The sequence below is a fragment of the Mytilus californianus genome, unplaced genomic scaffold (genome assembly GCF_021869535.1).
Source record: "Mytilus californianus isolate M0D057914Y unplaced genomic scaffold, xbMytCali1.0.p SCAF_4, whole genome shotgun sequence".
NCBI classification, from domain to species: Eukaryota; Metazoa; Mollusca; class Bivalvia; order Mytilida; family Mytilidae; genus Mytilus; species Mytilus californianus.
Genome location: NW_026262690.1, coordinates 124,165,836 through 124,184,218, shown reverse-complemented (window position 1 = coordinate 124,184,218; position 18,383 = coordinate 124,165,836). Strand labels below are relative to the sequence as shown.

Below are 18,383 nucleotides of genomic sequence, written 5' to 3'. Positions count from 1 at the left end.
CTTATACTAAAATTCTGTACTGCCCCTCCCTTCACTTTGGGTCTTCCTCAGAATTCAATTTTTGCCGCTTCCATGTATATTTATACTGGTAACATTCCTAAGTTATGTCTCAATGATATGAAACAGAGATCAAATCTGGGAACCAGTACGTAAACAGAACAAAAATCTATGAATATTATATATCTCCCCAAAAGAGGCGTGGTTTGTGAAACAGCTGTATTTACAAAGTGTAACCTATTATTGCTTATGCCTGTCATTTGAACTCTGGTGGATAGTTGTCTCATTGGCAATCATACCACATCTCCTTACTTTTATATAAAATTTAGTTTTAATCCTTAAGGAGAACAAGATATTTCAGAGAGTTCACATTTGTTTCTGAACTATAAATAGTTTTAAAATAACATTAATATTCTACTTTATACATGAAACAGGTGTTGTCTGCTATGAAACTTTAAGTCAGTGTTAATGAGATGCTTTAATCTGACAATGCTAATAAAACATTCTGGAAACCTGAGACTACTTTAAACACACATCTCAAGCTTTGCAATTGCCCATGTTAAAAGGGGCATAACTCTAGAACAGTACATGACTCACAACCCAAATTGGAACTCTATCTGCTAGTTCGTTCTAAGCATTGTGTATGAGTTCCATCAAACTTAGGTTAAAGTGGGGAAACGAAACAATTGCAATTTTCCAAATTAAAAAGGGGCATAACTCTAAAACGATAAGTGACTCACTGCCCAAAATCGAAATCTGTCTGCTAGTTTTGGTTCTTAGCATGGTGTATGATTTTCATAGAATTTGCATGAGGCAAACTTAAGTTAAGAGTGCAGAAACGAAAATGGGACAGACGGAAAGATGGACAGTCAAGGGTAACCCTTGATAGAGGATTGCTGCTCACATGGAAGAGTTCCAAATGGTGAAGTTGAAATCATCCTTTCGTAAATTTTACGGACACCATCACGAGTTGGTTGACCGTTATGGAATAATCGTTTCACAGATGATATCGGATATGTTCCTTATGTCGTAACTATAATATCCTTCCCTTTTCACGAAGGTGACCTACCGAATTAGACTACTTACCGGATTTGTAATAACATAAGCAACACGACAGGTGCCACATGTGGAGCAGGATCTGCTTACCCTTTCGGAGCACCTGAGATCACCCCCAGTTTTTGGTGGGGTTCGTGTTGCTTAGTCTTTAGTTTTCTATGTTGTGTCATCTGTACTATTATTTGTCTGTTTGTCTTTTTATTTTTGGCCATGGCGTTGTCAGTTTGTTTTCGATCTATGACTTTGACTGTCCCTCTGGTATCTTTCGTCCCTCTTTTAATGCCCCCATTGCCTACTGCTGGTGCATAAAAAAAGATCACAACTATGAATAATAGGAAATGTGGGGTATATATGAATGACAGAAACCTAACAAAACAAAAAGCATAACACAAGTAGGTTTTAAAAGTGTTTTATAATATAAACTATTACAAGCCTTTCAAAATACAAAGTTAAGTATTCAAGGCATGTATCTCATACATACAATCTTCAACAATCTCAACAAAAATTTAAAAAATCTTTCTTCATTAAAAACAGCTTATCTTTTGGTCTATGATGAAAAATGAAAATCATAAATTGATTAAAAAAGAAGTAATTCCACCTTCTGTAAATTTAGATTTTTTTGGGGGCGAAAATGAGATGGCATGTGTATATGAATATTGATTTGAGAGAGCTTCTTACATTCTGAATTCTTTGTATGAAGAATTTCTTTTAATTGCATTAATAGACCCTCTGATCTTAAACCACAATAAATATATTTGCATACATTAATTTCAGAATATACAGTCACAGTTTATAATATTTGACAAATTAACATGCACCATTTGACATAATGCCCACCTTTCACTGCATTGTTAATTAGCAAAAGTTCTAGCTATTGAAAATGTAGATACTTATAAAATTTATTTTGACTGTGTTGGTGTTTGTGCAACAGTTTCAATGAATGGACTTATTCATTATGGAACTTATCATGGAACTTAAAAAAATAACAACATGTCAAAGTGTAAATTATATCAAGTAGTATGGAATTTCAAAATTCAAAAACTTAGTTCCTACAAAAATTAATCCCAAGGTTATAATTAATTTTCAAATATCGCAGAAAATTTACAGCCGATTGTATCTACTGAACTTCATTCAGGGAATAGCATTTTGAGATGTGAAATTACTATCTGTCAACTCCAAAAGTTGGTTCCAAAGAATGTCAGGTGTGTGAATTTACTTTGTATTCAAGGAAGGCATTTTGAAAATTGTAACCATAGAAAGGTTTTTTAAAATAAAGATACATATAAATGTCAAAGCTGTTGATATTTGTGTCTCCAAAATTTCAAAGGTCTTTCTAACATTTTTTTGAACATATATTAAGTAAAACAAAGAAATTTCTAATACCCAATTTAAGTATTTGCTATTTTTTCTCAAAATAACCACCTTTCCCAAAATGCAATGGGGAAATATAAGAGAGTTATTTACCCTGATTTAAATTTACTACTAGGAAACACTGAATTGCTTCTTTCTTCGTCCTATAGCTTAAAAGGGAGACAATCTAAATTATCTCCCCTGTGAATAACAGATTTTTTACTTCTCCGTTTCTGTCCATTAATTATCCAAGACTTATAATTTGTAAATACTTTGAAATAATTCTTATATAATTTGCTTATATACAAATACGTGAATGTTATTGGGTCTGTAAAATGTTTTTCCTTGGTTTACAATTTGATAGACGTGTCAGAAAATACTTTTGCAAAATATATGAACCACCATCTCAATATCATTGTGATGTATTCATGCACCATACACGTGAATGGAATCCAGTGGTTCAAAGGGAGTTGAAATTAAAAGAACAAACTAAAAAATATTTGGGTTGAGAATAATTAGGATTAAACAAATTATTTTTCTGGAGGTTCTTGATGTGTAAACCTTTCCGTAAACTCATATAAACTTTACACATAAGAAGTTTGTGAGCTAATCGGCCCAGTAAACACATGAATAGTCTAGAAAAAAATGACTTTTCATCCTGTAATAATGAATATCATGCTATGAAAATGGAAATATTATGTCTTAACTTATCCTCTACCAAGATGAGGAGAAAAATGCTTCTGTTTATAAAACTAATGAGAATAATCTAAGATAAATATCAGATCTAACGTAAATTTCTATATTATAATTGTCTTTCTTGATAGAACACCGACTCTGATTAGGCAATACAAAAACTCTTATCAATATATCTTCAAAATATAAAGCTAATAATAGAAATCAAAGAGATTTACATTTACTACTTCTTTTTAAGAAACCTATTTTAACTAATTTCTTGTTAAAAAGTGTCAAAAAATATCCATATTATATAGCTTAAAAAATGAAGAAATGAACAACCTTGATTAAGTGGACTTCATCAATTTGTACACCTTCAACTCTCTAATGTATTTCAATTTACAGTTTTTTGGAGAAAAATGTGCAGAAACTAGACACTAAAGAATGAATGTGTCCTTAGTAAGGAAAACAAGATAGTTTGAATCAATTGTCAATTACAATATTAATGTTTTTTGAAATTGACATAAATATTTTCAAAATAGAAGAGATTCAAATCTCTTTGTTGTAAACTAAGTTATGAATTAGGTAGAATATTTCAGAAGAAATCATGAAATGTTGCAACAGAAATCCTGTAAAAAAATTGAAGGGGAAAGGAGACATCTATTAGTTATACATGTATATTTCTTAGGCCAAATTTCAAACTTTCCTTTACTCAACCAAGATTTCAATTTCAGCTTTATCACTTGAAACACATTTATTTTTTGTAGTTCTGATATTTCCTGCCTACTGTGAAGACTTTATGTTAGTCAGATATCTGAAGTTTTTATCCATAAAAAATAGATTTTTATTTCAACACTTATATTGATTTTGTAAAAAGAAGAAAAGCTGTGACCTTCAAATCATTGAGTTATGTATTAGGAGCTCTATGTGTAACGATAAATGAATTACTGAATAGAGTTATTACAGAAATATTACGCATTTGTTATAATGAAAGAAAAATTTTTGTTATATCTGATCATTTACTTCCAATTATTTTTTAAATGTTGTTGGGTCAACCAATAGTTTTGTATTACAGAAAACAAAAGAGCCCATCAATGATTTTAATTTTAAATTCTGGACATTCTGAATTACAAATATACATATTTGGGAAAACTCTAAAAACCTATATGTGCCTTCCAAGTAAAACCTAGCAGGCATCATATTTAAGTTTGGTCCCATTTTTATTCATGTAAAGAAACTGTTTCATGCTTGGTCTCTATATTTTTAAAGTATTGATTTAATGGAAAATGGAACAGACAGGAGAGAGAATTGGTAATAAGTTCTGAAATTAAATCTGATTAATCCAGATTCCACTCTTAAATGAAAATTTTGAAAACTACTTGTATCAAAAACTTAAATTTTATGACTTAAAAGGCAAGCCTCCTTCTCGCTAGGGTATTTATCAGACAAGTCCAAAAATAACTTATGCAGAGGTGAGTCCAAACTGATTCCAAAAATCAATATTACAAAAACTTGAATAAATCTTTTCTCTCTCTGTTGGCCAAAACCAGTTACATTATTGGAGCTTTCATAGTGAATGGAATTTAAACACTTGACTATTGCACACAGGTTCATGAAGAGTTGCACTGGGCTTCACCAATATCACCAATTGCAATTTATATTCTATCTATCAAAAGATTTTCATGTCTGACAACATTTCTGGTCCAGAAAAAAATCACACAGAATTTTAAAGTTTTCTTCATGAATCAAGAGCTTTACATGTATAGAAAGGTCAAAATAAAAAAATAAATACTTATTGTTCATCAATTTAAGGCTCTGTCTCCTAAATCAAGTAAACTTTCATACAAGTGGATGGGCCCTAACTGACCAATACACAAATAATTAGCTGCTTTCCCCAAAGTGCACCTGCTGGTCATCAGGTCAATTGTCTATACATATATGACCCTCTCAGTAAATTTATTACTTTTATCTGACAAATGCATAATATGATGGTCTTATATACATATCTTTCAAAAATAATAGTTAGCAATCATCAGAATAAATCTACACGATGTACATGTTTAATTACATTTTTAAAATGGAATAAAAGTTTTGCAGTTTATTGTTTAAAATGTACCACTTTAGTTTTTAACGTTAACAAACATAAGTGTATTGTTAAGATTGCTATTTAAGAAAAAATCAAGAAGATGTGGTAGGATTTCCAATGAGATAACTGTCCACAAGAGACCAAGTGACATAAATCTAAGTTTGGAAGGCTTTTAAAATGACTAATAGTCATGATGAGGAACAATAAACCTATAATAATTTTTTTAATAATTTAACTAATATGAAAGAACCGACTAAAATTTAGGAAAAAAAGTGTGAGCTATGTCCAATATGAGCATAGTGGGCTTGATCCAAATGTTTTGAAATTGGTTACAAAAATTTAGATTTCTGGCGACAATTCTTTTAGGCCAGTGCAGCTCCTGCATGAAATGATATGTCCAGTCAGAAAAAATACACACCTAACAAAAATTTTTCAAACTGTTTAATAAAAAAAGACACATAAGCACTATCAGATAGCCACAGATGATTTGTAAAGATAGTATATCATATGTCTAAACAATTAATTGCTTGTTATATATTGTAAGTGCATGGGACCATGACCAAATTGGACTACAACAAGGGGAATATACGTAACAATTATATTTAGATTTAGAAGTTGAACTTTTTCGTTAAAAAAAAAAAAAATTCAACTAAAAGCTCTTAAGTGCTTTAAATAAATTTCTGTAACCCATATATGCAATTCTTAATAATATAAAACATTATTGTTAATTATACTCATAGCAAATGTGCCCTTTGACGCATAAGCATCCATTCTCACACAAAGCTCATGTATAATACACACTCAAACACTTATACACACAAACAATCAGTGACAAATAATCAGCTGTAACAAGGTAGCACAAGATCACAGTTAAATCACATCAAGAAGGGACATAACCCATGTATCACAGTCAGAAAGATTGTCTCCCCTCTTAGCACTTATTCCATTGGTTTGTGGAGAAACATTGCACATTTTGTAGGGTTCGACTCAGGGTCCACAGGAGACATCTTCTCTGTGTTAAAACTGCATTTGGTAAACTTCTGAAAATAAATATTGAAACCATTAGAAAGTTTTTTTAAACCATGCCATAAACAATGTACAATAGCTTGCTTTTCATAATAATAAAACATGCATTACTTTTCCAGAAAAACTATATGGTTATAAAATCTTTTTAAATTTAATAACGAAATACTTTTGTAGAGTACCAGTAATAAATTTTTTTAATAATTACTATAGATTCCTGATTTCTTGCTTCATACTCATTTTCATCGATTTCATGGGTAAAGCGCTAGCTGAGCCATGAATTAAGAATTTCATACCGTTTGTCAAGTTTCATTAAAATTCCAAGGTGGACTGTTCATTTTTATTTTCAAAAACTTATGTGATGTAATTAAGATATATACAATATTTAAGATTATGTTTTCCCCCTCAAGGGTAAGACATACTATATTTATCCTGATCAGCTTTGAAGGGGATGATGATGGATGGCTATTCAACATCCAGCGTTCAATTAAATGCATACATCCTGAATATGTTAATGCAAAATGAATATTAATCCTGCTTTGAACTAGACTGACATGCTGAGCTTGATTTTAACGTACTAGTTCACAATTTTCAAGTTGAAGAACAAGTCCATCTGCAGGACTTACATAAAATTTTATTTACAATTAAACAACAGTACCTCCAACTTGTGGACTAACAACTGTGTGCTGCATTGTATTCTGAAAAAAAAATAGTAACAGCTACATGTATATAGTCTTAAAATGAACATGTATGTACATCATTACATGTATTGTATATTGAAGGGGGGAGAGAAGCTTTTTAACCAAATTAAAAAAAAATTTTTTCATGTAACTGTGGGTACCTCAATGTTAACATTCATTAACCAATAGTTACTGTAAACTTGGGTAAATGTTTAAAATTATGAAAATTATGAAAAGTAAATATTTTTGTTTTTTCATGTTTTTTAAACCTTACATCATTGTACATTAATCATGTTAATATTTTCATTTTCATAATTTTATTAATGAAGATTGGTTTTCTTTTCTGTCACAAGCCTGCCAGCTCAAGCTTGTAAAATTATACATGTACTTATGAAACCTGTCTTAACACTGTGCCACATGCACAGGCCCAATAGCCAAAGCTTATAATATTATACATGTGCTTATGAAACAAGTCCTTGGTTTTCCCGTTTGAATGGTTTTACACTAGTAATTTTTGGGGCCCTTTATAGCTTGCTGTTCGGTGTGAGCCAAGGCTCCGTGTTGAAGACCATACTTTGACCTATAATGGTTTACTTTTAATAAATTTTGACTTGGATGGAGAGTTGTCTCATTGGCACTCATACCACATCTTCTTATATCTACTTAATGCTCTGCATCAGGCTCAACACCTCAAGATTGTAAGATTTTCTCCTTTAGGTCAAAAGAATCCATATAAAATTTTCCAAAACATGAATGTCAGGCCTATGGCTGCTAAAAGTTTATTGTGAAATGCTGATGGAAAAAATGAAAGTAAAAATTTAAAATGTCTTTTACTCATGTGTCAGCCTTTAGCTAACTATGTAAAGCTGCTATTGCAAAAAAGGTAGGTTTTTGTTTCACATAAAAGTAACTAAAGCTCTCTAAAACAGTAACACTATCTTTATACATGTTATAAGCTAACATCTACAGCAGTTTGTCTCTGGAGGATAGCTGTCTCATTGGCAATCATACCCTGTCTCCTTGGCAATCATATCCTGTCTCCTTGGCAATCATACCCTATTTCTTGGCAATCATACCCTATTTCATGGCAATCATACCCTATTTCTTGGCAATCATACCCTATTTCTTGGCAATCATACCCTATTTCTTGGCAATCATACCCTATTTCTTGGCAATCATACCCTATTTCATGGCAATCATACCCTATTTCATGGCAATCATACCCTATTTCATTGGCAATCATACCCTATTTCATGGCAATCATACCCTATTTCTTGGCAATCATACCCTATTTCATTGGCAATCATACCCTATTTCTTGGCAATCATACCCTATTTCATTGGCAATCATACCCTATTTCTTGGCAATCATACCCTATCTCATTGGCAATCATACCCTATCTCATTGGCAATCATACCCTGTCTCCATGGCAATCATACCCTATTTCATTGGCAATCATACCCTATTTCTTGGCAATCATACCCTATTTCTTGGCAATCATACCCTGTCTCATTGGCAATCATACCCTATTTCTTGGCAATCATATCCTATTTCTTGGCAATCATACCCTGTCTCATTGGCAATCATACCCTATTTCTTGGCAATCATACCCTATTTCCTTTAATATTTTATAATAAATAAACTACAAATGTGTGCAGCACGAAATTCAAAAATATTATTATTTTTATCTGTCACACTTACATGACTAATTTTGTATGATCAGTTATGAACATCTAACAATTTTTGTAAGATGTAATTTGATAAATTTATAACTTTTGATTGTTTTAATTCAAAGGGGTACAATGTTATACATGTACCTTCTCCTATATTCCAGAACTTAACACATCTAACTTAGTATCTATATTCATGTACAAAAGTGCAAATGTATATACACTCTTTACATAATAAACAATGTTTCTGCAATGGTATTGACTGGAAATTAGAGTGTGGTACCTACCGCATACCCCTGTGGACACGTCCAACCAGGTCGAGCCCATGTATAAACTAATCCTTCCTGACAAGCAGTGACTATACATTCTTCTCGAAATATAAGTTCAGTTAATCTTTCTGATGCTATTCGTTTACACACTAAAGGTTCTAAAATGGGTGCTTCCTCTAATCGAGGACAAGCTAATGTGCCTAAGAGTTTAATTGAATCGTCTACAGGTTTTACATGATTAGATCTTAATATACTGTTTTTATCTACACTTCGACTTGCTAAACTAAAATTTCTTTTATGTTCCTTCCTTTCCTGGCTTTCTTTTCTATCTGCTAAAGTTAATGTTGCAAATTTTGTACTTAAACTAGATGTATGATTAGCCACAGGATGTGCATTCCCATCTAAAGTAAGGTCACTTGCTACTGAATTGGATTTTTGGGACTGCGGTAAACTATTACATCTAGGTAATGTATGTGAAGCGTTTGGTGTGACCAGAATACTTGTCCGTGAGCGCCCATATGGTTGTTTGATAATGTCTTCTGTAATATCCCATAAACATAGCATTGTATCTTGTCCCACTGACCCAAATCGATATGTAGTGATATTCGATGATGATGACGTTGACTGACATTCTAACGAATTTCTATTGGATTGTAGGCTACCATTCACAACATTTTCATGATTACTGGACCCAGTCTTTTTGTCTGAAGAGTCACTCTCTTCTTCACTAAACACTGATGTATAAGGGTCAAATGCAACAACCCCTATCCATGATCTGTGTCCTTGACCTCTACAAACAACTCGTTTTTCAACAAAAGACCAAACTGTTACTAAATCGTCTTCCCCTCCTACTACTATGTATTTACTATCTGGTGACCAGCACACACATAATAAACCACCAAAGTAACTTTTCATTGATCCTACTAATTCCATGGAATTGTAATTAAAAACACGTAAATAGCCATCTTGTCCCACAACAGCCAGATACTGAGAACATGGGGAGAATGCAAATTCATTAATTGGTCCATGTCCTACCATCCATCTGTACAATGGATTTCTTGTACTTTTTGTTTTACATGTGAACACTGAGAAACTGTCTCCTTGTTTAAACGGTTGATAATGAGGAGGGGTGGGGCCACACGGCAATTCTTCATTATAAATATACATCTGGCCACTAGAATGTGATACTATGAATTGATTGGTTGATCCTGGGATCCATTTTATACACGTAACTTTGGTTTTGTCTATTAATCGCTGAAAAAAAACGACAAATATATACTAAATATTATATCATAGAAACTTAAAGGGGCACTAGCTACGAGATATATAAAAAATCTAAAGTAGGATTTTTTTTGTTCAATCATTAATGAAAGTGAAATAGTGAAATAATAATTCGCTTTAACAAATGTTTAAGCAGCCAGTATGGTTCAATTTTGTCAAATAAAGCTAAGAAACATTGATGATTATAATTGACCTCATTGAATCCGTATTCATGTGAACTTCAATTTAACCCCTTAGCTAGAGATGGATAACGCATGCATTGTGCGTGTTCAGTTATTTTATAAAGGAAAAGAATGTCAACATTGAAAGTGAAACAAAGGTAAATCATTTGATTGACTGATTCGATCCACAGATCCACAAAAAATCATTCTTATACAGGTAAAAACGATGATTAACATATATTTTTTAATCTACAATATGAAATTAAACAGACCTAGAAAAATCCAATTGCGCGATTTCATTGTCTATTTATATCTATAGTTATGTTTATATCGCTTATATGACTATCTGAGGTCTTCGGAGGTCAACTCGATAGTTAATTAGATGGCGTCAAGACTAAAATACACACGAAACAAAGTTACATATTATCTAGCACATGCCCTGTAAACTGTTTATTTAAGACTTTTTATAGTTTGGATAAATGTTTTACATGTTTATAAATCAAATATGAGAATTTGAGTCAAATCGGTGAACATGAATTTGATTGACAGCTAATGCCCCTTTAATGCAATGTACATTTATCACTATCAGGGATCAATCTGGTTATTGCCAATGTAGCAAAATATATATACACTTTTTTTAAATTCCTCTGACTACAAAATACAGCTGCTGGTGATATATCTGCTGCTACTTTTTATCCCATGCCAAAAATGATCTTACTTGACCCTGAAGGGGTAATAAAATGATATAACCAGACCAATAAATGATGATGGACAGCTGTTAAACTTTTATCAGTGGCAATTTAAAAGCATATTCAGGTTGAGAACATATTAATGCTATATGATTATGAACCTAATTGTACTAGACCAACATGCTTTAGTCAGATGTTGAATGTCCTAGTTCACAAAATAACAAGACAAATACAGGTAAGGTATATATCATCAGAAAGCACCTGCCGATGATCAAAAATTCATTTATCTATTTTGCTAATTTTACAAAGTACATTGCTGAAAATGGAGGGTTGATGGAAAGAAAGCTTTCGTTTGTGTTACAGGGGAATTGTACCTTAATAAAAGCCTACATAATCGTGGAGTAAAATAAATGAGGAATCTTATCATTGTCTAATGATATATGATTTATTTTATACTGGCAAAAGGAATTAATGAATAAATATAATGACATAGGCCAAAATAAATTAATAGTGTGTTTCCTATTTTCAGAAAAAAAAAATTCCTATATACCTTAATATAACACGTGTTATATTAAGGTACATGTATATAGGAAATTTTTTTTACTGAGACAAGTGCCTATGATTAAAACTCCAGGTTTTGAGAAGAGTGAGAATGTGAAATCTTCATCTTAATCTATAGCTACTGGTCAAATAAATTGCAGATATAGATATGACATGATTTTTTTTCAATTTCTTGTATAAATTGTTATGGGAAATCAGAGTATAAAAGAATAAAAGTAGACATGGTGCTAGGGCAGATTCATTTATAAATGTATATGAATTATACACCATCGACTGCCTACTAGAGAAAGCTTCTTTTCCTCCTTCTCGTTCCACATTGTCTGCCCCCTTGCCGTCATTAACTTAAAAGCAATAACAGCCTTTTATGTTGCGTCCTGAGCACAATTCTGCATAACATCAGTGTCTTCCCTAGAAAATTTTTCATGCATGGTGGGTCCATGGTGGATTTGCAACACGGCGCGCGATGATTCTTTTTCAGAATTAGGAACACTACATAATTTATATGTTTAAAGCCATATACCAATCTAATTGTTTTATTATAGGTAAGTCATGGAACTTTAAAGTATTTATTACAGATGAGAGGAATTAATGAAAGACCTTATAAACAATAATAAAAATAATCCAGTCTGCACTAGTTATTTACAAATTAATGTCATGTACACATTATTTTGTTGATATCTTTCTCCGTTTCAACTTTCCAAAGTTCACCACACATTTTTCAAAATCAAAATCTTCCTCCTTTGGTCCTTCAATTGATATATGCATTAAGCAATTCAGCACTTTTTGGCATAGTCTGTTTCTCAAAGGTGTTTTAACTCTGTTTAAACATGAAAAACACCTTTCACAATCAGCTGTTGAAACTGGCAAAACAAGACCAATTGCTGCATACTTAGACAGACATGGATACAAAGTTCTAAGACTGGCAACTTTGTTCATTGTCTGCCTAAATGTCATGTCGTTACATTCTTTCACTAACAGTGTCCTCAATTTGCTGATAGAATGGTTTCAGCAGTAACAGCAAGTTGTTAAATGAAACTTTGAATGTCTTCATTGCTTCACAGAGATTTTACAGGGAACAATAATAAAAAAGTTTATTTGCGTTAGGGACGACATCAAAAGTTCATTGTAGGATAAAAAAAAGTTAATTCACATAGTTTTTTCACTGACCCCCCCCCCCCCCCCCCCCCCCCCTTAACTTACTTTGGGAAAAATTGATTAATTGATTGACCAATATGGATATATGTAAAGTCGATTTTGGATAAACAAAACTTGCAGCAATTTTAACCCCCACCCCCAAACTATTTGATTGAAGTATTTTTATCCTACATTGATCTTTTGATACAGATGACATATTTGGCAATTACCTGTTTGGAAGCTAACTGACATTTTATTTCATGACAATTTTTAAATACATTCCTGTCCGATTTATTTATAACGCTTCATAATTGTAAAAATCCTATCTTGCCGAAGTGAAAGAAAAAATAATTTAGCCCCACTTGTGTAAAAAACGGCAAATGAATCCGCTATGTGACCCATTGAATTAAAGATAGAACAACACTAGTTTATTATATTAAAAACAATATTTCCGTAAATAACTACGTATGTTTTGAAAGTTTTTCCATCATTTCATAAGACACGTCTTTTTCTCGGCACGGTTGCGGTGATGTGTATTCTTTGATATAATCAATCAACAGCGACTAATCTAAAAATAACTGATTGTTGTGACCAATCAAAAAATAGTTCATCGATGTAAATATACATTGATATAGCTGATGAAAAAACTGCGAAACTTTATTTAAAAAAAAGATTTTGTTCATTCTCGGTGAAGTTACGTTAGTTTTATTTTATGATACCAGAGACTATACTAAATTTTAAATTTCTACTTTTTAATGATCACAGTAAAATAACGATGTCAAACTCCCGTTTTTTAGTGAAATTTATACTGGGAAAATGTTAAAACTTTTTATTTGGCACAGAAAGATATGCATTGGAGATTAATCTTACTATTTATTTATCAGCTAACTGGCAACTTCTATTATGTAACCGAAGTCTCGATGTGTAAATGTATACAACCATGCAACTAATCAAGAAGGTTATAAAATCCCGGCACGCGCGACGTGATGCATCCAATTATGAGTCGGATGAGTTTAAAACACCTGTGGAGTGTTGTCACTTGTCACTTCACTTTCAAAATATCGATAATAAATATTTTACACAGTTATTATTTTCACACATAGCGGGATGCATTGCGGCAATGATGAAAGCATGGCGGTTGAAATTTATGCGTAGCGGTACCGCAATGCTTGAATAGCCTAGGGAAAACACTGTAACATTCGTAAAAGCGTTTTTTTACAACAAATGCTGGATAACCAGGATTGATTTTAGCAGTAAATTGAATTCATTTTACTTTAAAAATGTTTGTCAGTAATTTAACCGACAGATAGTCTGTCAAACTGGGAACGATTCTGACTTTTGGTCCAAAGAAGCACAGGTAAAAGATGAGATTTTGTTTATATATGTATATATACTGAATACACTATTCATTATATACAAATATTTAAAAAATCTTGCTTGTACCTGTCAGTCATGGGTACTACTTGTACAAGTAATCTTTATTTACTTGAAGAAGTAAATAAAATAAACTTATATAAGTTAAGGATGTTCGCTCCTATTGGGTTTGAAATTATTGCCAGATATTCGAAATCCTCTGGTTTTATCCATGTAGTGTCATTAAAAAAATTTCCCCGCTAACCCCTACTTTTCTTTTTATAATTTTATTACAAATAGTTTAAAAAGCCATATTTGAAAATCTTATCAAATCCTTGTTATTTTTTCATAAATTTTAAAAGAAAAAGGGTGCCAATGTTAAATGTAAGAAAAGTCTAGAGAGAATTATTTCCCGCCAAATTTTCAATGGCTTATATCTCTAAAACAAGTACACGGACCCTACATTTTTTTCTGCTTTTTCAGTTCCTTTATTTATATACTATCAATTTATAATAGTCTTTTAAAAAGCTTGTTATTTTGAAACAGAGTAGCGAACATCCTTAATTATAATGTTTGAATAATCTCCCCTTAATTTTCTCAAAAATTTACTTGTATAAGTAAATTTTTTTTACAATCCCACAAAAATTCTCAAGTTTTGAAATGTAAAAACATGCCTTTAACAATTTTTCTCAGGTTAGCTCATAATTTTTTATTAGAGTTCAATGTTTCATCTCATTAATTCAACAAAGAAACTGATTGCGCAAAGATCTTAAGTATTTGCGCAAAGCCTTCAAAAATTGCCCCTTGGGGGCTTGTAAATGAGCAGTGTTCTGAAGATAACAGACAAATGAGATTTTCATTGTCCATGAAATTACACTTAAATGATTAGCAAAGACATCTGCAAAGAACAGACAATCAAAAATTCTATTAGAGCAAAGAAGTCCTAAGAATTCAAGAAAAGAAGATAGGATGACTTTTTTACTTGTATAAGTAAAAAATCTGAATGTCTAAGGGACATAACTAAGCCCAATTTTTTTTTATCTATACAAGTAAATAAAATACACTTGTATAAGTATCCTACAAATTTACTTATATAAGTATATGAATATCTACTTCTTCAAGTAAATAAGAATTACTTGTACAAGTAGTACCCCTGACTGCCTGTTCAAAGAAGTTGAGCAAAATGCGTCAACTTCGTATTTTTTTTAATCTATAGGTCCAATATGACAAAATGTATGATGTTCTTTACATAGATTCATTATATCGTAATTATTCGGAATTGATGTCATATTTTGCGTCCATGTGATCACATTTCGCATATTTGAAAGTTAATACGCTACACGGTTGTCGAAAAGCCATGCTTGTTTATTTAAAATCTTTGTCCTTGAAATGCTTTACTTATCCTATTGGTCCTTATTAACAAACATTTTGAAGATCTATAGTATTCTAAACAAATAAACGGATTCCGGACAGTCAAATAATCTGGATTTTGAATTTTTATTTGAATTTTTGTTAAATAAAATGTTTAGGGTCGGTGTCGGAACAGGAGGTAGAGTCGGGAAACCGGAAACACACTATTGATTTAGTTTGGCTTAGAGACAACAATTCATTGTTTTAAACATGAAGTGCACTCTGATGTACCACTGCCCCAGCAAATCCTAAACTAGAGGCTCAGTTTGATCTATGTGCATTTTCAACAATGGCCACTCTTTAACATTATCATGATTGAAGACTAGAATATAATTCATGACTTAGATTTCATGCTTTATTTTATCACTTTGCAGTTGGTTAAAATTTCTGATTCTTTGAACAGGTTGATTTCATCAAACAAATTGTGTAAGAATTTTGATTGAACTGCAAAAGGTGGAGAGAAACACTTATAATCAAGTCATAGTAAAAGCAAGGAGGCATGTGCACTGTCAAAACACAGGGCATAACATCATCACACCCCCCCCCCCCCCCCCCACACTCTTTCAGACTAGACTTTTAAAAGCTTAATTATACAAACTTCTTCATTGTAAAGTTTTCCCAGTTCTTTCTTTATAGGATCAATAAGCTGTAGCTGTCCTGCAGTAAAGCCTACTAACAATCTAACACTCTCACTGGATATTATCATTCTATTAAAATCATGACATGTCGGAAATGTCCCTTTATATAATCTCTTGTCTATTGGTTTTGTCAGATCTGCAGCCTGAAAGAAAAAAAGAAAATCTTAAATGTTTGTTCATAACTTTCATGATTGTATACCATAACACAAGATTTTTTCCAATTTCAACAAGAAGATTTTGACATACGTGTAACTTTAAAATTGTCTGATGACCTCTTGGTGTCTGTTGTGGGTTTTTTTTGGGGGGGTTGCTGTTTTATTGATGTTTTCCCCACATCTCATTTTTTTAATTAAGCAATATACATTAGTTCCTTAGCTATAGGTCTGACATGATGTTTAGCAAAAATTGGTTGGGTCTGGCAATTTTTTTGGTTTTTCTACATCATTTGTACATGTAGTATCCAAGTTTATCATAATCACTGAATATTGAACATGTTAACAAATAAATCATTTCACAAAATCACATTCCAAATTACAATTGGTAATTGATCTGATTAAGTAACCATTGTCTGAGCTAATTTGTTATTAAAAAAAAACAGAATAAGAAAACAATCTCAAAAATACTTTATATAGTCACAATAGAACTAGTCTTGGACATGTAGTCATTGCTAGATGTTAATACAATACATTCTAATAAGATTTTATGAATGAACTGCCCGGTTGAAATGGGGTAATTTGGTGGGAAAATTGTCATAGGATATTATGGCGTAAAAGTATTTGCTACTGTAAATGTTATTTCATATTTTTACTAGGAAAAAGCAAATTGGGAGATAATATATTGATAAACTTAAAATTTTTAACTAGGTCTCTGTGTTAGTATAAATTGCATGTATAATAATTTGACTTATAATTACTAGACCAGAAACATACTTATAGAAAATTTGGTTTGAAGATTGGTGGCTGTTTAACCATGTCATGCATGTAAACATCAAACAACAAATTAAATGCATATGATAACATATTTATGCAAAAATAAATATGAACCCTGCATTCTACTAGACCAATACACTTTTGCAGTTCGATGTCAAATGTTTCCTGTTGTGATGCTTAGCACTACAGGAAAACATATTATTTCCTTCTATGGCAGACAAACCTGAAATTGGTATATTCATCATAATAAAACATGGCAATGCACACTGTGCAGTTAATTGTTTGATTATTGCTGCAGACAGGGGTTAATAATCATAATTATTGCAACAGAAAGTTTACAGCATAGTATCGCAACCTCAACGGAATTAAACTTAAAATACCGGTTTCATCATAATGTGTAAATACCTATGTATTTATTTTAAGTCTGGTGCAAAATTGACAATGTCTGAAGTCGTGTTTTGTGATTGTGAAATACCTATATATTTTGTGCAAGTTGCTTATATATTCTGTAACATAAATTGGCAAAATATACCTTTTTTACGCCCTTATAAACATAAAAATACAATTCCCTGCCAACGTTGAAACATATCCTATCTGGCGACGGAGAACCATCGTTTACATTAATGAATGACACTCTGGATGGAGTGTTAGTTTGACCATTATAGGGAACTCGGGTAGGTTTTGAATATTCTGACAGTGGCATCAATTTGTACGTCCCTTCCCGGGTTACAAAGTGAGTTTTAATGTCATCTTTTCCTCCGCCCTCACTTTGGGACGCCATATTGAAATTGAGTTTCCGACAGGTGCCCGGATAAGATAAATACGCATGCGTCATGTAAACTTCCGTGAAATAGGTAAACAATAACACGTGGGTTTGTTTACATGTTCACTTGATGATTAAACGAGTCCCAGAAGACGCATTTAACCCGATTTTCTTATTTTTAGATGACCAGTCCAGTCCATTTACAGATTATCAACCCACCTTATCATATCTTCATCTGAGCTTAAGCCTGATATGTAATCCTTCGTGTGAGTTATTACAATGCAATGTTGTATTTTAGTTCGAGATAAATGATGAGCTCAGCTAAAGGTTTTACTTACTTACTTATAGTTGATCTCCAGTACAGGATCCCTAAGGTTCCTCTTCACCAGACTCATAATTTGAGTCATTTCTAATATTGTTTTGTCCGTGATTTCCGGATATTTCTGCTCATTCTAGTCATTGTAATATAGCTCTTCGTCAGACCAACATTTATCTAATCGGTTCTTAAAGGTATTTATAGATGGGGTTTTATTGATTTTATCTGGTAGTTTATTCCAGGTTTTAGCAATTCTAACATAGAATGAGTGTTTGCGGATATTAGATTGAAATCTTTGATGGATGACTTTGTTGCTATTTGTCTATATAGCTACTGCATATGGTT

At 32.1% G+C, this 18,383-nt stretch overlaps 1 protein-coding gene across 1 annotated transcript; it reads right to left on the bottom strand.

The window, feature by feature from the left end:
• Positions 1-1,446: 1,446 nt before the first annotated feature.
• On the bottom strand, positions 1,447-17,753 carry LOC127739318 (WD repeat-containing protein 20-like). The gene is made up of 5 exons (XM_052250987.1): positions 17,492-17,753; positions 15,991-16,173; positions 8,822-10,057; positions 6,843-6,882; positions 1,447-6,201 (listed from the first exon to the last, which is right to left on the bottom strand). The coding sequence occupies exons 1-5, from the start codon at positions 17,738-17,740 to the stop codon at positions 6,179-6,181; spliced, it is 1,731 nt and encodes a 576-aa protein (XP_052106947.1). The 5' UTR covers positions 17,741-17,753; the 3' UTR covers positions 1,447-6,178.
• Positions 17,754-18,383: the final 630 nt, after the last annotated feature.